General features: G+C 34.9%; 1 protein-coding gene across 1 annotated transcript in view; it reads left to right on the top strand.

Moving 5' to 3' along the window:
* The window catches only part of LOC102688311 (dihydropyrimidine dehydrogenase [NADP(+)]), a 201,412-nt gene extending 177,076 nt beyond the window's left edge, over positions 1-24,336 (top strand). The window contains exons 21-23 of the mRNA XM_006634975.3: positions 20,065-20,214; positions 20,955-21,095; positions 23,254-24,336. Coding sequence (XP_006635038.2) covers positions 20,065-20,214; positions 20,955-21,095; positions 23,254-23,424 — 462 coding nt within the window. The 3' untranslated portion in view covers positions 23,425-24,336. The remainder of the gene's footprint in view (positions 1-20,064; positions 20,215-20,954; positions 21,096-23,253) is intronic.
* Positions 24,337-24,912: the final 576 nt, after the last annotated feature.

Genomic DNA, 24,912 nt, shown 5'->3' on the forward strand with positions numbered 1-24,912 from the left:
ATGCAAGGGATATAAAATAAATAATAGTTAAAATCTAAGAAGATGATAAGAAAACCAATTTAAGTGGGCTAGTATGTAAGTTTTTCTTTATTTCCTTTATTAGACAGGTTTACAGTGCTGTATTATGATGCTTTAAGGCTTTACAGTGCCAGGTTACGATGCTATTGTGGAACTGAGAGTGTTTGAAGATTCACTGGGGAGGTGAAACTAGTGATATATTCATACTATGCATATTATATGTGCAGCTTTAGAAACAAAAGCTTAGGACAGAAGTCAGCCTCTAGCTAAAGCCACTTACTGTATAGAACTTCATGATTCTGTATAAATACAGATAATTAATTCTTCCTTCCCAGGATTTGACACTCTGCATTCCTCAACCTTCCTAGTCACTGCCCTTGCAGTAGTTCCTTCTCTTGTTCCAAATGAGGTGCTCTTTCTTTCTCGTGCTTACTGTATGGCCAAATTGCTTCAGCTAAAAGTGCTGTAATACAGTTGCTCGTGTATTGCGTATCAACACAACCATACTACGTTTGGTGGTGTCTGTATCCTCTGAAGAGCTTATAATGCTTATTTTGGGACGTTTATAGTATACATTAGTAGGGAAAGGAAATTCAATGATAGCTCAATCCAGTCAGTTCAACTATACAGTACATTATCTGAAAGTCAGTAATTCCTGGTGAGGTTTGCTGCATCTTGGAATCTCTCCCTTAAGCATAGGGCACAAGCCAGGACTGTAAACTTAGGGATGCCAGTTAGCATTAACACATACAAGCACAAGGAAGAGATGTAAATTAACTTAGTCAGCAGGTTTTGGGGTTGAGAAGGAAACTAGAACAGTTGGACAAAAAACTGCCATAGACATGGGAAATACATCAAATGTAGTTTCAACCACCATCCCACCATGTTGCCCCAATTCATAAAAAAAAACATTTGAAGAAACAGGTAGTAGAGAAACAATATCTAACAATTCCAGTAATAGCTCAATAGTTTCCAGCTTTTTCTCTTTGGTCTAAATTGAGCAGCTTTGATTTCAGTTCTCGAAACAATATTCTGACCTGAATCAAGCTGGTCTGAGGGAAACATCCTATAATTCAAAGGAATCCAGATATACTGTATAAAAGTAGAAAAGCACTGTAATTAAAACAAAGGTTATTATACATAAGAGACACTTATTCATAAACTCAGTATTTACGTTCTTGAACATTATAGTGAAAGGTTATGGAAATTATTTTGGACACCATGTGTATACCTGGTACAACATCTCTTTTATTTGCTGTTATACAACAGAAATATACCTAGTACATATATTGCTTCAGACTCACAATTATACCAAAAGAGGATTATATTGCATTTTTTTTAAAGATGAAAATAATTAGTTGATGTATGATTTTATTTAGGTATTTATGTGAAATTCTCTCATGTGTAGTCTTGATAAAGACATCTTTAAACTGTATAGCATTCTTTGTTATAAGATGCTCATCATCTAGGATTTTAATTTGCACATCTGGGATAAATATATATTTTATTATATAATGAACACTATGTTATGTGCTATGTACAATGAGCCAAAACACAAGTACACTGTAATTGTCTCTAATGATACTCACCTGAAAATAAAAAATAAAATCTGGCATAGTACTGTATGTTCATGCAGTATAATGGCTTGTTATTGGTTGAGTATTCTAAAATAGTATTTCAAGAACACTGTTGAGTTTGGACCCTTTGATGATGATGATCCATGGGTTGTTCTAACTTTTACTTGGCTCAAAACCTTGAACTCTTATTTAAAATCTTAATATTTAGCGAGTAGATTACACAATGTCTGTTTTTTTCTTGTTTTATTGCTTATGTTTTAGCTCATTACAATGGTCAATAAATAACTAAAATGTCAAACAAGACCATTTTGTGCACTAAATTACATAAAATAAATACCACTCTGACAGAACACTCAGTATGCATTGCAGAGATTTCATGTGGGTTAACAACAATGTGTCTGGTATAAGGAAAATAGGATTTCTGCTGAATAAGTCTGAAGAAAGTGAACTCATGAAACTGAACTTTCCTACAGCCATGGGCCATGTACAGTTATTGGCTAGCCAGTCCAGTTTTATTCTGGAATCTTTCATTAGTACTTTTCTGATTTCACCAAGCAATTATGTTTAAAGTCATACACTTATTTATAATTGGTAGCCCACTGATAAAAATAAATTTGGGTGACAAGATAATGTAAAAATTGACAAAGAGTACAATAAGTCTATTAAACAAAGATACTTGGGTTACATACTGTTTAAGTGTAAGGTACACAAAAATAAATGATACTGTATATTACTAAACTTCAAAGTATTAGATTAGACACCTTTAGCAATAGTAAGGATTTATTTTAAGACTGGAAAACTATTTTGATTGTAAGGATTCACTTCTTTAAAATTTCGTAACTGCTGATGTCTAAAGACCAGGAGCATGGGTTCTTCATACTGGACTAGAATAGACAAGCCATTTAATTTGTGACAGAATTTTGGGTCCTTTATCAACCCAGATGATGGTATGGTTTAGATAATTGAAAACCTTTTTAAAATAATATACTATTTTTCTACAACAATGACAAGTGCTAAATAAACAAATACAGGAGTATATGTACAGTATGAATCATTTGATCAAGATACATACAAATGGGTGATGGATTACAAATATATTGACTATGACGCCCAGTCACATACAATCATCAACATTTATAAACACTCGAATGATAAGTTAATATTCAATTACTTGCATTACTTGATCTTTATCAAACATATACTTGTTCTAGAATGAGCTTAATTCTCCAGTATTCACATGTGTACATTGAATGTATACTCATTGAAATTGAGAATGCTTGGTCAGGAAGGAGTTCTGATGAGTGTTTTAAAATCCCATGTGGCAAGGAACATTGGACCTGTGTCAGTGCTTGTGTAGTCTGTATCCACTGACAGCCTAGAGCTTCCTTTCTTAGCATCGCTCTGAAGTTGGGTCCCTATGGAACATGTATACAGTCTAAGGATTTAGGAGCTGGCCCTAGTGAGATTTAGATGGGGAGAAATGTTAGGTCTGTCGGTGATATTCAGAGGTGTCAACAAAAGTCCAGCTGTGCTATTCTGTTGATCAGTAGCTCATCACAAAATTCTTCTTGCAGAGTTAAATTATTGGGCAGAATTCATGTTTAAGAAGTTCACTCAGCCCAGCTTTTATTTTTAACTGAGTTTGTGTGCAGCTGTGGTCTGGAGAACAGAAGCCACAGTCTTGTGTTTAGTTGATAATAATAAACTTTATTTCATTTAGCACCTTTAAAGTTGGTTTCTCAAAGCGCTAAACAGAATGATAACAACAACGATAAACGAAAACACAAGATATGCATGATGAGAATACACAATTAGAGGAGACAGTAGATGGTGGTACTGAATACAGTAGTAGCAGAGGGGTAAATAACATTACTAGTTAAGTAAAGGCTCTGCTAAAGAAGAAGGGTTTGAGTCTGGATTTGGGGTTTAGAGAAGGTGACTCTCTTATATCTTTAGGGATAGAGTTCCAGAGCTTTGGGGCATAACAGGAGAAGGCCCTGTCACCCACAGAGTGTAGATGGGCTGGGGGAACAGACAGGAGACCAGAACTAGAAGACCAAAGCTTGCAAGGTGAGGAATAGGGCGATAATAGCTCAACCCAAAGGAAATTTATGCTGTCAAACATCTCCTCAAACTCTATTTCAGTAGGAGCATTTTACCAGGGAAAACAGATCAATTTTGGATTTGAGTATGCAGTTAGCAAGATATAACTAGTGTCAAAATGGGCTCCAAATTATAGATGTATACAGTGTAGTATTCTCTCTTCCTACAATGTTTTTGGCATATTTTTCATTTCAGATTAGAAATGACAAGAATTTTGAATTACAGTAAATTTAAGTTCTGAAGTTAAGAAATTGTTTTCTTGAGGTTTTTTTTACTTAACAGCTAAATGGAATGGAGAGTGAGTGCTGATTCCTAGTTTTGTGACGATGACAGCAGGTGTTATCAGAAATATAAATGCTTATTGCTTAGATTTGGTGCATTAGTTCTGTTTAATGGGAATCACATTTACCTTGAACATGCTTTTTGTGGTGGCTACAATAAAGTATGGAAATATAATTCCATAATAAGCCCCCCCGCCCCCAAAAAGAAGAATCTGTAATTATTGTACATTAGACAATTCACTTTTACCCTTGTCAAATTGTAGTCTTAGCTTTATTTTTCACATAGCAGTTCTGAAAACTACATTAGATCTGCTGCATTTACAGTATTTACAGGTAATGATACAGGGCTTGCAGTAAATAGAAAGTTGACTGCAGTAGTGGATACTGTTGATGGGAACAAACACAATCTCTGTTCTCATCATGGTAGCATGCTAATATTATAAGAGTAAAAATCACTGTATTCAAATAGCCAAATATTTTGGATTTTAGGGTGTCCAATTCTGTGGCCCTCCAATTGGGCGGAGTGGTGGCTCTGTGGCTAAGGATCTGGGCCTGTGACCAGAAGGTTGCCAGTTCAAATCCTGCGGCTGGCAGAGGAATCCTACTCCGTTGGGCCCCTGAGCAAGGCCCTTAACCCCAACTGCTCCAGGGGCGCTGTACAATGGCAGACCCTGTGCTCTGACCCCAAGCTTCTCTCCCTGTCTCTGTGTCTGTGTCTCCCTGGAGAAAAGCTGGGGTATGTGAAAAGACGCATTCCTAATGCAAGAAATTGTATAGGGCTAATAAAGAAACATTATTATTAGGTGGGTAGCTGCGTCAGCATGCGTAGGCTGCAAAGGAACAAGTAATAGGTTTATTCCATGCTGAAAAAAAGAGCCTTCTTCAGGTGTCACCTGAAGAAGGCTCCACGGCTGAAACGTTGTGTTCTCTTTCTTCTTTTTTTCAGCATGGAATAAACCTATTACTTGTTCCATTATTATTATTATTATTATATCAGGGGCTGTTAAGTTAGCATGGCAATAGTGCTCCACTGACCCACCCTTGTTTTGACCACTCAAGAGTTTTTCAACGAACTAGTGTTGAGATCATTTGGAATAAGAATACAAGCACCCCTGTAGCTTGCAAACACCACAGCTGGCTGTTCCAGTCTTAATTAAACCAAGTTATTTACTAAATTGATCAAAACTGATGTGATTCGTCTATTTACCAAGTAATAATCCCTAAACATTTTAAGCACCAAAGTCAGGCATTTTCTTTTACTATAACAGATAGAAAAACTCCCTTGCTTTTAACAGAACGTTTCATAATTTCTAACAACGAAAATTATTTAAACTGCGACACTTTTATCATTCAACGAGAGCTCAAAATATCACAAGGATCCTCAAGAGATCAACAAAGACAACAGAAAAGGATATGTGTATAAGATACTTATACCATGGGATATAGCTTTTTTATCTATGCCAAGTAGTCTTTAATATTTCTTCATTACACAGTGAAGTCAAAATTCCGGGATGTGCCTATTTACGCTGGGCAAACGTTCCGAGGTAAAATTCTTCCAGCACGGGGGTACCTTTAAAGTGGAGACGACGGCACCGACATTTTTTGGCATGCATAAAAAACAGCAATTCTGTCAGTAAGCCCTAAATGAATTAATATCAAACATGGTTTACATTTTTCCAAGAAAGTTTAGCCTTTGTCACTAATGAAACCACTTAATAAAGACATAAATATAGAAATCTTAAGATTTTTAAAATACACGACTTTGCTAAAATGTATTTAAAAATAAAAACAATAACAAACGCCAGTGGAGAGAGAGTGCTTACTTTGTCAGCACCCAGACAAAAATACAGTGCTTTTATTCATTCTTAATCAGATGGTGAGAGTGAAGGGGGAGCGATAAGGTTGAAGGTGAGGAAAAAGAAGTGAAAGCTTCTTTTTTAATTGACTAGACTTGAAGCTTAATTGACTAGAACAGGGGAGGGATGTTGGTTTTGCATAAGGGGCCGGACTATGGAAATGAGGTCTATTTGGGAATGTGGAGTTACATATTCTGGCTGTTTGTGAATTATCGTTGTTGAATATGGAGTGTTGAGGTATTGATTTTGTGTTATGCTTTATGTTGAAAATTGAGATGGATTTTGTTAATGATAAAGAGGATAAACTGGGATGGGAGGAGGGTTTGGTTTTGCATAAGGGGATTATGATAATTGGAAGAATTTGAGAGAGTTTGCGGGCTGTTTTTGGTTTGTATTTTGAATAATTCGTACACGATATTGAGATTTGTTGATAATTGGAGGAGGGTTTTGCTTTAATAGTTTGATATATTTGATTTTGTATTGTGGTTGTTATCTATGTTTTTGGTTGGTATTATGTTTATATGGTTGTTTTTGTTGGTTGGTCGTTATTATGGTTATGTTTATTGTGTCATTTTTGATTATTGGATGTAATAATTAAAAGAGAGAGAGAAAGCGAGCGCCTTCTTTTTACTTTTGTAGCCAAAGGGCCTTGCAGATCAGATTCCCTTCCCCCTACGGAAAGACAGACACGTTTTCACAGTTTAGAAGTCGCTATTCAGACGCAGGCGAGCAGCCCCTAGATAAAACATTATTAATTAAAATATTAATGGTTTTTAATTACCGTACTCTTATGGAACATGCCACTAGCCATCTGCATTGAGCGATTAAAAATAAAAACGATTACGATTGGCACTCCTGTAGTTTTTTCATGAAACCTCCTTTTTCAAGAAATCTCCAACAGAGCTGTTCAACCGGTTTTTATCGGGCACCTCTTATGTCAGGCGTAAGCGATAAATATACAGTATTTAGCTGAAAAGCTGTACAACGCAAGACATTTCGTTACTCTAGGAGGTTTCGTGAAAAAGCACATTGTGCTGCTGTAATAGTTTAAATTAATTAAAAGTCTAAACAGAATCAGCTTATTTATGGGTTGTAATTTTAAAAAAGTCCAAAACCGCACTCAAAATGCAATTTAGCGCTTTTTGGCAAGAGGAGACACCCAAAATAATAATGTAACATGCTACTGTTTGTGCATGAACATAGTTACTGTATACTTTTATTTCTTTAGATACGTGATTCCATGTTTTTTTTTAATCCCTGACGGGACCGGGAGTCCATAAGAATCGAGTAATAGGTTTCATTGCACTTTGACAGATCGTCTTTAAATCAATTGTTGATTTAAAGTTTGACAGTAAATGTTTATATTGTAACGCATACTGTACAGCCTCTATTTCTCTATAAAAATCTAAAAGATAGTTTGCGCAGCCTTACAGGGGGTGAATGCACTACAATAGATTTGCATACTGTAGAGGAAAATAGTATAGGCATCGTTGATATGAGGACTTTTGAAACCAAATTTCCCAAATTTAATATGTGCTTTTCTATATTTATTGTAAATTGATTGTCCATAATATTGCTATTCTAAGCAAGGAGCGCTTCACCCCGCCTGCTGTGGGAAGAGTGTAACGAACAGTTATTTCCGGACCCTATGCGAACGACACAATCCGAAGAAGTGGGAAACCAAAAACACAAGAATAAGTCCATAGCCAGGTGATCCATCCAAACAAGGAATTAAAACCATGAACCGGGTCGGAACCGGCGGACAGGGAACGGGACCAGGCGCTTCCAGGTCCCGGACTCGCACGGTGCGGAAACCAGATGCAGAGCCAGGCTGAACGTCAGCACCTGGCTTTTAAGGTGGGCTGGGAAAAGGGGTCAGGTGCACAGAATTAAGTCTAAAGTGAAAGGGCTGGAGCACCCTTAAGGAGGAGGGACTATAATCGTGAAAAAGAGTTGGCTTATTCCTTCCCTGCCTCACCGAGGGATCGGTGGCACTCACCGAGGCACTCACCTGTGCCATCCTACTCCTTAGTTAATACATTTTATTATTTATAAACAGTTAACATTGTTAGCAAAATATTTTGAATTATATTTTACCCTGTTTTTTCTTTGGTTTTGTATTTAACTTATTATATGATAGTCAGATTTAATGTATATTTGAACAATTAAAATATATGTTTTCAAGATGCGGGGGAAAGTGCAACAACTTATTACAGTGCTAAATTCGATATTATTGATTACTAATAGTTTATGCTTACACCTAACTTTCTTAATTAGATGTATTTAAAACATTGAACTACTGTAAGTGTAACATATTCAGAAATACAATCGAGAATAGTTTTGTGGTGTTTGTATAGATGAAACGTTCCAAAAACGTATAACGTAACAAAATTAAAGATGATTAAAATCTGTAATCTTTCCACTTGTATGTCATCGGAAAATACAAGAAGTTCTTGCTTTGTCTAAGGATGGTATATAATCTAAGTGGTGAGAAAGCTTTGCTTAATGATAATTAAGGGACTTAAAAGTAAAAAGAGATGCTTCATATTGCTTGACTAATTTTAAAACCTAAGGTATAAATGCAGATGCTCTCTCAGTGAAGCACCGGATCTAAATATCTAAATATACATTCGCCCCGGGCAGAGGCCGAAGAGCGCCCGGCTGGGGTGCGTGGAAAAGAGCAGGACAGGAGTGAAAGTGGTCAGGGCGGGCTGTCCCACAGTGAAGCGGGTGTACAGTCTGGGGAGGTATCTGTTTTCCTTGTAAATAGTTCCCTGCTTCTGCACCCCTGGGTCTTACAATTCAATTCAAGGTGCTTTATTAGCATGACCGATGGGTACAATCAGTGTTGCCAAAGCAAATGAAAGTAATGATTTTTACATTAAACAAAACAAAAAATAGAAGTAAAATAAAATCTAAAGACATATTACAGACATTTACAACAAAGACATATTATAAAATATTGACATATACTGTAGGCGGCTGGAGCATTATTGGGAGACAGACTCACTGTTCCTCAGGCTGAGACAGGAGATCACACACTGGGCTGCCAGTTCAACTGAGTTCCCTCCTCCCTCTCCCAGTAGGATTGGGACCCGTTGTGATTACTCTCTCTTTTCTCTCTCTCTCTCTCTCTCGGGCGCGCGTGCGGTGTGTTGGCTTGCGCTGTTGGTGGGCGGGGGCACGGGAGAGCCGGGCTAGCAGGTGGTGACGAAGAAAAATAAAGGCTTTAACTTGCTTTAACTCCGCAAGTCTGAGTTCTTGTGTCCGTCGTATCCAAACCCAAAAGTCTTGCAATATGTATCTATATAGCAGGTGGTGTACAGCTTTTTAGTATAGATTACACTTTTCTAAAATGTATTTAAAAAATAAAACGATTACAATCTAATCTTTCCACGTTTGATCCCAAAATCCCAAGAAAAATAAATTTTTAAAGCTATGCTGAAAGTTTATTAAGATACTTAAAAGACAAAGATATCAATTTATGTTGCATTTGTCTGATTATGATTAAAAAAACACATATAATTAAACACGCGTTTGCGATTTAAATCAAAACGTGATTTAAATCAATATAAATGTTTAGATTGTAATGCATACTGTACAGCCTCCATTTCTCTATAAAAATTTAAAAGATCGAGTGCGCAGCCTAAGAGGGGGGGGGTCTACTGTCAGTGACAGCTGACAATCCTCCATACACCCATGTGAATTAATAATTAATAATAGAATTAATAATTAAAAATCAATAATGCCAATGTAAACGTCGTATTTACAATTTGTTGATAATAGAAATGTCTAAAGCTTTGTGATAGTTGACCCAGGCAGCAAAAGATCAGCTGCACTGGTAAGATGCGACATGATATGGTTATTAAGATATGATTAATAACCTTTTAAATCTGAGGGGAGATCTAAAGGGATCACCCCCACACACACACGATAGAAGCAGGAAGCAGAAGCAGGGACAGTTGTCAGAAGGGAAGAAGGTGACTATTTATTGTTATTAAAAATGACTTAAATTTGATCATGTTCTGATATTTAGAAATATAAATGTCAATTTATTGTCCATAATATTGCTATTCTATTTTTTCAAAGAAATGTTTGTTAAAAGAAAAGTCACGGTGCCAGCTTTATTTGAACACATAACCTGTAGGTTAGTAATCAGGCACATAGACCAGTGGGCTACTGGGGAAGTCACGTGAAGAAAGAGGTGAAACAGCCCTACACAGCCCTGTCGCAGTACACGAATATAATTATATCGTTATTAATTTCTTTAGATACGCGATTCCATATTATATTAGCAGAAAAGCTTAAAACTACCACTTTTTTACACGCTATTTCACATGTTAGTTAAAGACTTCGATGCTTAAAATGTTTAGGGAGAAATGGAATACTGGTGTGTATTTTTTCTTTAAAAAAACAATTCCTTGAATTATGAAATGCTCTGTTAAAAACAAAGGGAGTTTTTATGTCCGTTGCAGCAAAAGAAAATGCCTGACAAAGTAGGGCTTGGACAGATTCCAAGTGCTTGTACAAATGTGCTAAAGAAATTAGCAAAAAAGTAATTCCTTTATCGTATTGGCTAGCTAATGTCCAGTCCTCGTTAGTTAGATCAACGAACTGCTGTGGTGTTTGTCAAAGAAAAAAATAAAAGTATTTTTGTTTAAAATGACGGTTAGAAAGAATGTGGACCAGCGTAATACTTTGAGTTTACAGCTTGTCCAAAGTCATTCATTATTAATACTATTAGTAATATCTTTGGTAAAGGCTTTGATGCATAAAATATTTCTGCATAATTAAAACATTTATGATAAAGGTAGGTTGTGTACTTTTGTCCAACTGAGCAATCTTGCTTTCGTAAAATCTACCAACTTTTTAAAGTTTAAATTTAAAAGCTCAAATGCTGTACATGAGATGTTAAGCTTTATTGGCTCCTCCTGGCGGTTTATCAAGGTGATTCTGGAAACTTTCCGGCATGATGTCAAATGACGCGATATACCGTGTGATACTGCGTTTTCATGCGACACGCCCACCACGGTGTACCGCGAAATACCCCATGCATTTTGAATGGCTGCATCTGTATATATATACACATATGTACCATATTCAGAGACTGACATACAGCAAAATGCTGCTCAGTGCCAATGGCCTTATTACTTGGGCCTTCTCTGTCTTGAATTTGTCCTGGAAAAACAGACCTTGATGCTGTCTCCTGCTCAGTAAGACCAATGTAGTGGTAAATTACAGTACTTTCTTCATACCTGTATATCCTGAATGTAATCACCTACAGTACAGTACATATAATTTATTTTTATAGTTACAAAAATACAAACCCCCCACTTATATTTAAGATAGCTGAGTTCTTCTGCTAAATATAATCCTGAACATTTTCTAAAAAAAAAAACATTTTTGTTCATTCTTAATGTTTTTAAGCCAAGCTGTAAGTATTAATGTCAGACATTCTTTATGGTCAGGTGAATATGCATGCATCTGAAAAACACACATTGCAAACAAACCTGAAGTACTGTAATCTTATTTTCTTGGTTTTACTGTAAGTAGTTTTTTTCAAGCCATTGGTTTAAACATTTAACTATGGAGTGTAATATTAAAGGTAATTTTGTCAAAATTTAAGGATGCTTCTTGTATCCAGCAGTTTTGACAGTTCTTTTTTTTGTTAATTGCGACTCTCTTATTTACAAAAGACAACTGACAATAGTTGTGTTTTGGATGACATTTCATTTCATTAGCAGTGGCTGTCTCTGCTTGCTCAGGACATATGCTTGGCAGTTTATGCATGCCACCCAATACCTCTCATTAAAATAGCTACAGTTCACCAGTTTCGGTAGCTTCAAATGAACTCCGAATGAATTATTATACAACAAATAGGCTGCTATCATGCAGAACATAAGACAAGCAAAAGGCAGCTTTGGCTTAATGAGGCTAAGTGAGTGTCTTCCCAGCACTGTGGCCACATGACAGTCTTTGAGCAAAGGTTTTTTTTTTTCCCCTTCATCGGTAAACCCTTTGCTTCTGGTTTATGTTTATGCACCTCCAAGGCTAATATACATTTTAATGCACTGCAATGAGAAGGAAAAAAAATCAGCCATTAGATTAGAACATGTGCGCTTCCTGTTAAGTTAATGACAGCTGAACACAGAGATAAATTTAGTTTTTCATATTTAATTATGGCACACTGCAGTACTTTAGTGAGGATAAATTGCACAATTATTATGCTTCAGCTTTTTTTTCCTTTTGGCTCACAGCCTGATATCTTTTCTTATTAGCATTGTGTATTTCAGATGGCAATAAACCTTATTATGTTTATTATAAAGATAGGTACTGTAAAAAAGGATGTGTTTGGTTGTGGTTGTGTATCTGATCATACTTTTGGGCAAAATATTTCAATATATTTATGTGATGTGGTTTTCAGTAAATCTTTTCTTTGTTCCCTGTTTCATCATTGCATTGCCAGAGTTTTAAGTGACACTTTCATACATATACAGTATGTATTCCCTGCCATTGAAGAAAATGAAGAATATTTAGAAGGAATACATTATAACAACACATATTTGATTGACATCGCTGACATCAACATGCATTAAAGGTTGTGTACAAAGAATAATGAAGATTATAGACAGAACAAATCTCATTTCTCCTGGGCAATAGTAAATCTATAGAATCCACTCAACAGCATTTTTTATCTGAATTTAATAGTTAGGTTTCATTCTAAATAAAAATGTCATGGGTGTGATTAATTTAAATTGTACTACTAGGGTCTACTAGGATAATTTGTCAGTAAACTTTAATTTCAGGAAATTTTAAATTTAGGTAAATCTAAATTTGCATTTACAACTTGCAACTCTTTTGATCAGGGCTAGCAAATGTCATTTATAAAGGATTTATAAATTATGTATATTGATAAGTATGGAAAAACTGACATAAATGATAAAAGCCAGCCTCTACTGTGGATTAATTGCATGTTAGTAACAAAATTCTATTTTTTGTCATACTCTGAACCATACAACTAACCCTCAACCTTCTTAAAGGTACATACAATATTTTTGTAACAGTTTGTAATAACAGTTTAATAGAGTGTTTATAAACTGTTATAACACAGCCCTAAATTAAAACATAAATCAAAGCTTAATTTAAAAACCCAAGTACTTTTTGCCAGTGGAAAAGGAGGCCAGTCATGGTGTACTGTGTTTGTAAATTTTTGATTTTTTCCAAGCCATGCAGTAAGTAATGATTTAAAGTGTTATTTGATGTTTCAATTTTGAATGTTTAAAAAATGTCCAGTACCTTGATGCCTTAATCAATATATATATATTTGCATATCTTTGTCTGACATCAATAGTTGTGGATGGTACATATTTACTTAAATAGAAACTCTTTACTTTTTGTACCAGGATTCAGTGATGTGCATGAGTCATATAAAAAAAAACTTGTGTATATAGGCTTGTTTATCTGTCGATATGTTGACTTTTTTATCATCTAGAATGCGCCTTCTTTTAAAGAAATTCTACTTTTACATTGTGTCCAGTTTCATTTTGGCAGAATCGAGAACAGTAAATAAAAACAGAATGGGAGTCAATGGGAAGTCCCCGCAAAACAAACGTGAGTGTTTGTGTGGTAGTGGTGGGGAGGTTGGAAACAAAAATCTGTTCCAGACACCTGTTTACATAAAGAATGCTTTTAAGAGTGCCAGTTTATTAACAGCCTACCAGCCATCTGCATTTAAACTCACTCTACATAAGCCAGAAAATCTCTGTTGTGAACAGCTGTGCTTAGAATCTGCATTCTTATGTATGAAGAACAAGCTAGAAAATACATTTTTTTGTGGATGATTCCTAAATTATTACCAATTGTTTTATATCATCCATCCTTGTTATCAAGAGACTCGTATAAAAACTGTACTGGCATACCAGCACTTTTGCTGACACTTGGCTGTTACATCACACCATGAAGCAAACTACTGTACTGTATTTGGAGAAGCCTTTCTAAAAAGTCCATTGTTTGTTAGCCTGAATTTAGGGATTCCCCTTGAAAAAAAAATATGCAGTAATATTTGGTTTAGAAAAGCGTTGCATTTTCTTACAACTTAAAGATAAGGAAACTGACTGTAAAAAAAACCCCAGGAACAGAAAATAAATATTGTGCTCAGCTTCCTTAGGTACTTATTAACTGAAAATATATTATCTCCAGTAGACTCTTTTACTCCAGCAGACTACCATTTACATAAACTGAAGTTGAGTCCTTTACTTGCTTGTCTACCAAACTGAAGACAAACTGCCTGCCAGTTTTTTAATTCTCTTTTCATGTTCATGGAAACAGTGAGTGGAATGCTTTCACTCTAAACTGTCATGAATATGGTAATCTGTTGAAATCACTACAAGCAGGTACTCCAGTTAAGCACATGCTAGGAGAATGAAATGCCCAGGTCTTCTCTAGCTGTGTGGATTCACTACCTGACAGAATACCAGCTGTGCGTGAAGATAATGGTGTGATTGGGTGAACCTTTTGTTGTGTCACTTCTTAGAGAATTGTAACAACTAGTGAAGAGACATTAATTCTATATTCATGTGGATTTTTGTGATAATGAATATTATCAGTACTACTGCCACTGGGCAAACCTTACCCATTTGAACACAGTGTGTTAGCATTTGCATGTGCAGTGCATCCTGGACTGCTTCAACTGAACTCACCATTGGAACACATTAAAAAAAGGTGTGTGAAGAGAATTTACATTCACCTAATCCACTGCGTCAGTATGAATCTTGATGCTTGTATTCCCCTGTGAAGGGATGTATTATCAAAGAACTTTTTCCTTTTTAAATTGCAGGACAAGAAAGTACATCTCAATATCAAATGTCTGCTATTTTCACTTTGATTTTTAAAGTAGATGACAACAAAAATTTGCATTTCTGCACACTGTTATCGGTTGTACTCCTTACAATCATACCCTTTGATCATAAAGCTACAGGAAGTCAAATTAAATTCAGTGAAATTTTAATACCCTTTTTATTTCTATATTATGACTAAAAAAAACATTTTTTCATAACATCTTTAATTCTTTCATAAGCATTACAAAATATGATGCTTTGTTTTCCTATATAAACAAAGTAAATGTTAGGAACTACTGTATATGAATGTGTTGTTCAATCTTCCCAACTCCCACATCCAAATGAATATGACTATTCATATGAATATGACTTTCTGCTACTACATTTACTATTGTTGAAGGTGAAATTAATAATAGCAATCTCTGTTCTAATCACACAATGTAAAAAGACCAGAATCAAAAGCTGATTCTTAAATATAATTATTACTGCTCCCTATTACTCTGAAAATTGTCTAATCAGTTTACAAATGTATTATATTAATATTGTTTTTCTTGATTTTAATGCTCTGATATTTTTTTCAACTATGATAAAAGCTCCAAAACATCATCATAAGATTAAGTAACGTTTTCATTAACAGTTCTTTTGGCAGCCATCATTTCCACATGACGTTCAGTTGCTGTATGCTTAACGTTTTCTTCCTCATTTAATAATGTAATTTTACTGAAATCAAAGTGTTTAAAAATAGATGGCCAAACTGATTGTTTAATATAGTTCTAACCAAATATTTTACTTATTCATAACCGTTCGACTATCTTTGACCTAGCAGAGTAATAAATTGTAGCCCACGTTTTCTATTTTTTTTAACATGTGGTCCCAAACCCTTTATGGTTTAAGGCTGTAACTGTTGATTCATTATGCTGTCAGCCACCGCCTGCTAGTGTTGTGCTTTGTTCAAGATGGAAAGAGGTTTTAGTGGTAGATGCGTACTATCTTTAGATGGTTAGGATTTAGTTCCACTGGGAACAAATATATCAATGATGAGTCCCTAAGCAAACCATTAGAAAAAAATAACCACCACTGCCAGAGATCTGTACATCTGTCATGACGACGGTTTTGATGGTCCTGAATGAAAACAACATTCTTTTTCTTTGCGTTCTTTCAGAAATACATTGCTAGGGCTCCAGACAATATAAACGCAACTAGACTGGTTTCCTTTGCAGGAGAATGGAAGCTAAGAACTAAGAATAGAAGGGAAAGTAGTAGACAAAACTTCTAGGCAAGATAGGTTTTCTAATGTATTCAGTAAACAGTCACATAATAGGTATAAATGGCATTATAATTATTCACATTTATATGAAACACTAAGATGTACATTAACATGAATTATTCAATTCTAGTGCAGCCTGCTATACTAGTTCGTGAAATGCAAACTCAAGACTAGCTTGTTCAAAACATCAGAACAATTGCACCTATTTTCACTAACACATAATTATAATGTAATTGAGCAGCTTTGATCCTATGTGATTTAATGGCTGTTATTTTTGCTATTGTCCAACAAAATGTGTGATTCATATCACATTAAATATTTAATGTTTGGATTATAGTCATTTCAGACATTTACACTTATTAAATGCCAAATAAATGCTATTAATGGCTCATCAGAACATCCTTCTTCAATTATTTATATTTGTCTTACATTTCTAATGTACATATGCACACTAGATAACATTATGAAGTCTGGTAATTGGATGTTATTGGTTAGTTAGAGAATGAAAGTACTGATTGCAAAACTGTATGTTTTACTTCATTTTGTGTAGCTAAAATAAGACAATCTACTGTACCTGTGACCTGGACCCTCTTTCTACTCCCATACTCAGACTTCACTCCTCAGATCTTTCTCCATTTGTTACTAACTTCAATAATGAATCTCTGAAATCTGATCTTGTTCCTGCTGGCTTAAGGTCTACTGATTTCACACCTGTGTTAAAAAAACCTGACCAAGACACCAAAGTACTTAAAAACTACCATTCTGTTTCCAATTTGCCTTTTCTTGCAGAATGTCTGGAACAGGTGGTGGCAGCTCAATTACAATCTCATCTTATACCTGAGGAGCTCTTCAAACAAATTTCAGTCAGTGATAGACAAAGACATAGTACCAAAACAGTCCTTGGTCAGTTAAATTGTTTTTCCTCCTGGATGCAGCTTTTCATACTGTCAGTCTCTGCATCTTACTGGACCACATGGAAAATTATCTAACAATTAGTGGTTCTTCCACTTATTAGTTTGACTTCTTAAGACTACCGGGAGCCAATTCATGAATCTTTGTTGTTTTCAGTCAGATACTGTTCCACTCATTCAAGGTGTTCCACATGTGTCTGTGCTGGGACCTTTACTTTTAATTATATCACATGTTGCCTCTTGATGACATCATTTGCCATAAGACACAAGAGACTTGTGTTTTAGTGAAATGCTTATATTCATATTCAGATATATTGCAGGCCAAATCAGATACTACAGTTTTAGCTTTTGATTCATTTTTTATTATATCAATGCTTTATTTACTGATATATATTCTAAGATGCTAAATAGGCTTTAGTATGTCCAGAATTTTACTCTGGCAAATTAGAGTAAGAATGCCTTGTTTTCCAGATATTACTTACACAATGGGTGACAAAGCCTTTTTGTGTTCACACACAATCGGTGAAACCCATGAACAAAAACCCAAATTCTTTAGAAATACTCTGTGATTGTTGATATTTCCACACTTCATTTAGAAGTGATTGTTCACTAATATATATTTTTTTCTAATGTATATTGGGTAACTTATTTTACGATAGTTTCACCAATCGTTTTTCCACTTTTGTTTTTTTCTGTTGTGTACAGTATGACTTTTGTGCTATTATAGAGCATTTTGAGTTTCTTGAAAAACATTCATGAATAAAATTGTATTAATATTATTTAAAAAAAACATTTTTATGAGGTAAAAATCACTCAAAGCTGATGTGTTTTGAAATGGGATTTTCAGTTTATTGTTTCACGTTCATCTTGTCTGCGTTTGAGTTAGACCATGTATTGTGATATTATTCAATATATCTGTGAAAATATTCATAAAACAGCATGGCTTAAGATATTAGTGTTCCAATAAATACGAATTACTTTCAGTTTGTTTGCCCGGATATATCACTTCTCATAATGTGGTATTTAACACCTTATTTGCTATAAGTAACACTATCTACTAAGAAAAGCTGCTTTCTTTTCAACTGACAATATACCAAACAATGGAGTTACAATACAATTGGATCCTGAAAACCATCTACTATATGTTGAAGCTTTGTAACTTGAAGCTGATTTTCCCACAGGAAATTTGTCCCATAGAATCATTAAAAATGGAGGACTTGATACTTTATTTTTGCCACAATACATGATTAATATATAATAGATAGATGTTAAAGCTTTTAAAAAACACAAACGTCCTCTATAAGAGCAATGGCATCTTCACCTAAGATCTGGATGGGATGTAAACTGGTCTCTGTCTTCAACATCATTAATCAGCATCAAACTTAATTAAAAAGCTCAGCATTTCTTTAGATCATCATAAATACTTCTAGCCTTTTCCTAAGTTATGCCTAAACTCATTGGAGCGTGTTTAAGACATAATTAAGATCCTCCAGCATTTAAGAAACTTTTATCCTTTTCTTAACCCAAACGTAGGTTATATGTGCTGCGTAGTTATCACAATTGACTGCCCTAAACGCTTCAAAACTTTAAGATGTTCCTGAATTTTTAGCCTGTATTTCATGATAATTATTTTGATTTTTTGTTTCCATAGTTATTCCATACTACATTACATTACATTCTACATTTTGTTGACGACAGATCCCTTGCATTAGATTTACTCTTACTTGCACATGTGAAGAATCAATACTTTTGGAGTAAAGTCTTTACAAAGATTTACCCAATACAAAATGGTATCAGAAGAGCAACTAAGTGTCTGGAGTCAGGGAACTGGGCAGAATGATGTCATGCATATGACTGTTTGAACTCATTGGATGATTTAAAGCTGACATTGGAAAATAATTTTGAAATGCCTAACTGCTGTATATATCATAATTGAAATATCATAAAGTTGAGAACGTGCATGTACTCCTTTTCAGTTATAATTTCAATCATTTTAATAATGAAAGTTAATGAACTGTAAATATAATGTAAATAAAATTTAATTAAATAGTTTAATTAATACTTTTGCCATTTAATATTTCCAGTGTATAACCAAAGTATTGTTGCAGGATTTTTGTTTTACCAGATGGCTTGTAATACATTCAACAAGTCCAAGAGTTGTGGATTACCCTTATTTTCTGACTCTGGGCAATCACATATGGCCTTAATTGGATTCTTGTTAGGAGTGTATGGTGGTTGTCCAAGAATTTTTGGCATACTCTCTTCCACCTTTGTTAGTAAATAACTTTAAAATATTTTATCAATGTGTTTTGGATGGTTATTTTGCTGTTAAGATTAAATTAATTATATCCAAATTAACTCAAATATGTGCACCCCACTGTATATCTACATGCTTTAATAGCTCTGACCTTGTTGGGAATAACTTGGATTTGATTTCCTATATAAAGTGCAGTTTCACTCCTAAATTGTAATTAGTGAGGGGAACCTAAGAATGACTCACACTAGAAATGCCAGGTCTGATTGGGCATCACATCAACATTTTATTATAGTTTAATGATGAAAATACATTTTAGCAAAAGGCTAGTAAGTGCAGTGTGGGGTATTCAAAGGGAACTTTGCTGCTTATCATGCTATGTAGGGAGATAAAGTGTTCACAGGAAAATAATAAACATTGCATTACTACATTAACATAATCAAATTTTATATGTTCTTTTCTAAATGATTAATTGTTAGAGATGCAGATGGCTGCCTATTTCTAAACAGTGACTAGAGGCTTGTTTTTTCATGATTTGTTTAGCAGTGAAGGTTTTGCTGCCAGATAAATGTGTCTCAGATACAGAAACAATCAGAAGATATTTTAATCTACCATAAATAGCTGAGTAATAAAAGTTTCACAGGCCTTCAGAAAATTAGGTTCTGATTTTCTACACCAAGTCAGCAAATTGTCTTGAAATGTTGCTGTTTTTTAATCAATGAATTTTTTCATCATATTCATGCCTGGTCAGAATTCTCATTTTGGGGGTATAAGAAAGGGACATACCCTAGTAATGTAAATTTGGCTTTACCTAGTCAAAAACCATTGCTAATGGCCAGAAAAAGACATTCCCTACTGAATGACAAAGAGGTCTTTGATTTAAAGTTCAATGCGGAATTGGTACAGTATGCAAAGTGATACAAATTCAGGTTTCTAAATACATATACATTTCTTTTACAGAAACTGCCTTGTTTTGGCCCATATCTTGAGGAGAGAAAGATGATGTTAGCTGAACAGAAGCTGAAGATGAAAATGGCTAGTGAAAGTACTGCTCAACAATCCAATCCAAAGCAACCATATACACCCAAAAAGCCTATTCCTGCTGTCAGGGTAAAAATAACCTTTATGCACACTAGCCAGCAGCCATATCACCCAGCAATTCACAACTGGTAATCCACTGAGGTGTGAGCCTGGCCAGTACCTGGATGGAAGACCTCCTGGGAAAACCTAAGCTTGCTGCTGGAAAAGGGGCCAGTAGGGAGTGCTCATCCTGCAGTCGGTGTGGGTCCTAATGCCCCAGTATACTAATGGGAATACATTACTGTAAAAAGGCACCGAAAAGGATGAGATGTAAAACCGAGGTCATTACTCTGCTCTCCTCCCCACTGATAGCTGATGTGTGGTGAGTGTACTGGTGCACTATGGCTGCCGTCGCATCATCCAGGTTGATGCTGCACATTGGTGGTGGTGGAGGGGAGTCCCCATTACCTGTAAAGTGCTTTGAGTGGAGTGTCCAGAAATGTGCTATATAATTGTAAGGAATTATTGTTAATTATTACTACAAATGAAATTTTATACAGAATAGTCTCAAAATATGTTATACAATAAGCTTCTTTATTATGTATTATACTGTGTGAATGAACTGTACGCTCAGGTCCAAGTAGTCCACAGTAGTACAATATCAATATCAATATCAAGCATTGCCCTTTTAGACAACCTGAACACAATATGGAGCAACTTGATTTAATTAGAATTTTTGTGTATAGTAGTCTTATCTACCTATGTGCCTGTTTCCAAGTCTTTTTTCCCCAAACATAAGCATACTAAAACATCTTTACTGGTGTATTTAGGATGTGATTGCAAGAGCACTGAAACACATTGGGACTTTTGGAGAACTGAACATCAAGGAGCAAGTGGTGGCACTGATTGATGAAGAGATGTGCATTAACTGTGGGAAATGCTACATGACCTGCAATGACTCTGGCTACCAGGTATGAACAACGTTGTAATTAAACAAATGCCAGACTGAATTTTACCAATAGTGGCATTCCCCCCAAAAGGATCTTTCTATTATCAGTGTAAATTAGTGCTAGCAATTTACACTTGTACTGCAGATTACACTAGATTGTTTGACTCTGCCTATAAAATCTTGGTACAGTATATTGCCATCATATGACTTTTGCACCAAAGCCAGCAAAAGACATTCATGTCAGCATGTCTTGAAAACCCAGGTGTGTTTATGGGATTGTGAATACGCAAAAGCGTTTTTTCCCAGGCAAGGGAGTTGCATTTTACAGACTATAAATAGAATGTTTTTAATATAATCAACAAAAAATTACCGATGTAGCATATTTGACCCCTTTGTACCACAAGGCCCTGATTCTATTGCAAGCACTAAAAAACATAAGAAAAGTCATGTATATTAATGGTTCCCTATAATAAGGAACCAATGCATCTAAAATATATAGTACATGGGAAAATCAGCATGAATTCAATATTGCTGGCAATTGACACCCAACATGTAGCATAAAGGAAGTCTTGATGTGACCCTCCTAATCAGCATCTAAGCAAATAGTGTTTTTCTTACAATCTACAAACCACATGTAATTAAAATGCAAAAATATCTTTGGAGTTTTTGGTGCAGAAAATTAAACAATACATTACATGAGGTACCATGCTGCCTGGCATCTCTGACAATGTGCTGCAAGATTTTTTTCACCATCAGACCTTTGAGCCCAAACTTTGTTAACTTATTGGACATAAACAATTTGCCAGGTTTCCTTACGTTGATATACAGTACAGCTTATAATATGTTAGAAATGGGAGGGTGTTATGCTGCTGTTTGGGAATGACGTTTAGAAACCAGCATTCTGGTTTTCAGTGGAGGATAATTTATCTCACCTGCTGCAGTATTCTAAGGCTGTGTCCTGCAATTTTGTTTCAAATTTCCATTTGAAACACAGACTGAACAAACCTCACTAAACTAGCAAAAGTATCCTTGGACAAATAAATTGAACTACTTTATGATTAATTTGAAACAATAGCAAAAACCATTAAAAATTAGTACTACTACAGATCATGTATTTTTCTATGCATTTGTGGTGTTTACAAATAAATAGACATAATTAGACACGATAAGTGTCTGCCAGACTTTAATTGTATTTATTATGAAGTTGTTGCAAGAACAGATCTAAAACGTATGTTGAGAAGATGTATTTTTTTAAATACATTGATCTGGATTTTCTTGCATTGTAAATTAAATAATTAATCACCAAAAAACAGTAAATAAATGCAACAAACAGTAGAATCGTTTCTTTGAATTAAATTGTGATAACATTTGAGTCTCTGATCGTACACTATTAAACGGTCTGTGATATGTAGTTTGTTTTTATACAGTGAAACTCAATACATTGACATTATTTACAAAGTGTTTATCTCAAGAATAGTAAATTATTGTATTAAACTTGTCCTCATAATTTATCATGAATTAATGAAAATGTGGACAAGTCCTATCAAAGCTATAATTATTTATTGTGAGGGTTATTTATTATTAATGTTTTTTCAAAGAGGAAAACATTAATCATTATATGAGGTCATTATTTAATATTTGCCTCTATAAGCAATTTAAAAAGGAATCCTTGGCAGTAATAAGAATAAAAGCAAATAAATGTAGTTATGAAATAATTGACCTATAACCCAAAAGGGAAAAAAAGTATGGTTACACATTCACAGAATCATTTCTGTCTTGAATTTGAATCTCTTCCTGTATTACATTTTCTTGGAATATAACTAGGTTTTGGTTGCACTCATAGAACCTCATAATACATTTTTATAAAATCAAAGAAGTAAAATCCAGACCAAAATAATAATATCTGAAATATTATTTAATATTTTAGATGTTTAAAAAATAATCCACATTTATAATGCATAATGATTCCTTGGAAAATGTACCTGTGAAGTGTGATTTTATTATGGTTAGCACTCCAGTTATTTCCCCCTATTTGTAAAGAATTCCAGCTGCATGACATTCATTTCTGATTTGCTGCAGAAACACAATGATATACATTTTTTTCCTAATCCTAGCAGAAAGTCCTCCTATGGAGGGCAACCTAATAATTCTAATCTAATAGCCTTTGCTTCCTTTTGCAGGCTATTAAGTTTGACCCTGAAACCCACCTGCCTACAGTTACTGACAGCTGCACCGGTTGCACTCTGTGCCTTAGTGTATGCCCCATAATCGACTGCATCAGAATGGTTACCAGGACAACACCTCATGTGCCAAAGAGAGGCCTGCCTCAAGCTGTTGATCCGGTTTGCTAAAGAAGCCTGGGTTCGCCTATTGAAAAAGGACCTAACCTCTACTTCACAGCATTGATTCACTTCATAATTGCAGTGTGAAAAATTACCTTTATTATAAAAACGAATAATTAGTTGGAGAAATAATTACCTTATATTCCCAAGCCAATTATCCAGAAATAATTGTGCGGACACAAATAGTTGCATTATTTCTAAACAATAGCCTGCAATATTTTTTTCTGTCAGTGCTGTAGTAATGAAACTGAAGGGGAGTTTGAAAATAATAGATGTTTATGTACTGTAGATCTTATATCAAGGACTAATGCAACATTTCTAAACAGGACAGGATGACAGTTTTTATAGTTCTACCATAAGTTTACAGCTGGAGGTGAGCAGCCGAGTGAGATATTTCAAATTTTTTTTGTTTGCAAAATAATTAGACAAGGAATTATCAAAGATGAAGAGATGTTTCTTTGTTTTTCAGAAACTAAAAATTACAGAAACTCATTCAAATTAAACCCCAGGGGATATATAATGCTAAATTTAATTATGGGAGTATGTCATAGTATGTAATTATTTGAAATATTTTTATAGTAACTTTGCTTCAGGTCATATCTACAAATTAGAACTGGGCAAGTTTCGGTCAATACAAGTGACAATTTTGAACTCACTTATCAGTGTACCTGATTTTGTATTCGATTGTCCATTTCTTTTCCCTTTTTATGGCAATATTATAGCTTCTTCATTGTGAGTTTTTCATGTATGGATATTTTGAGGCATTAATATGAGGTATTGATAGCGATAACAGAAAATATCAACTCACCTTAATGAGCTGTTCAGCTAATCCAATCGTCACTTACTACTTCAGAGCAATGAGCTGATGTGCCGTACTGTATGTTACAATTATATCAGAAGTAATAAAAGTTTGAACTCTAACTTGTTTGCATTTTCATTTGCAAAATTTAAATAAATTAAAACAGTCAGAACAAGGGCAGTGATAAGCATTGTTGCCTCACAGTGTTGTGCCCCTGGGTTCAATTCTCCCTCTGTACTGTACATGTGAGTTTCCTCTCCCAGTCCACAGATATACTGGTAGATTAATTGGTTTCTGGAAAATTGGCCCTGGTGTGCGAGTGTATCTGTGTCTGTGTGTATCCTGTAATAGGCTAATGTCCTGCCCAGGGTGTATCCTGCCTTCTTCCTCTTTACTTGCTCGGATAGGCTCCTTTTTGGTGAAGAAGATAAGGCAGTCTTGGCAAATAAAGATAATCTGTGACTGTTTCCAGTGCATTAAACATCAGTGCCAACTGTGTTCGTTTCTGACCTAGTAAAGGTCAGTTAATGGATGTAACCAATCCAATTAGTACCATTTTCGACACGAGGAGTAAGAGCCAAAACAACTAAAGTCTGAATTTAGGCATTTAGTCAACTCTATGATTTCATCCATTTGCAATATTTAGGTCATTCACTACTTTCTTTAACTCTGTAACTGTGCAGAATTGGCTTTATTTT

Source organism: Lepisosteus oculatus, chromosome 9 (assembly GCF_040954835.1).
Source record: "Lepisosteus oculatus isolate fLepOcu1 chromosome 9, fLepOcu1.hap2, whole genome shotgun sequence".
Classification (NCBI taxonomy): Eukaryota; Metazoa; Chordata; class Actinopteri; order Semionotiformes; family Lepisosteidae; genus Lepisosteus; species Lepisosteus oculatus.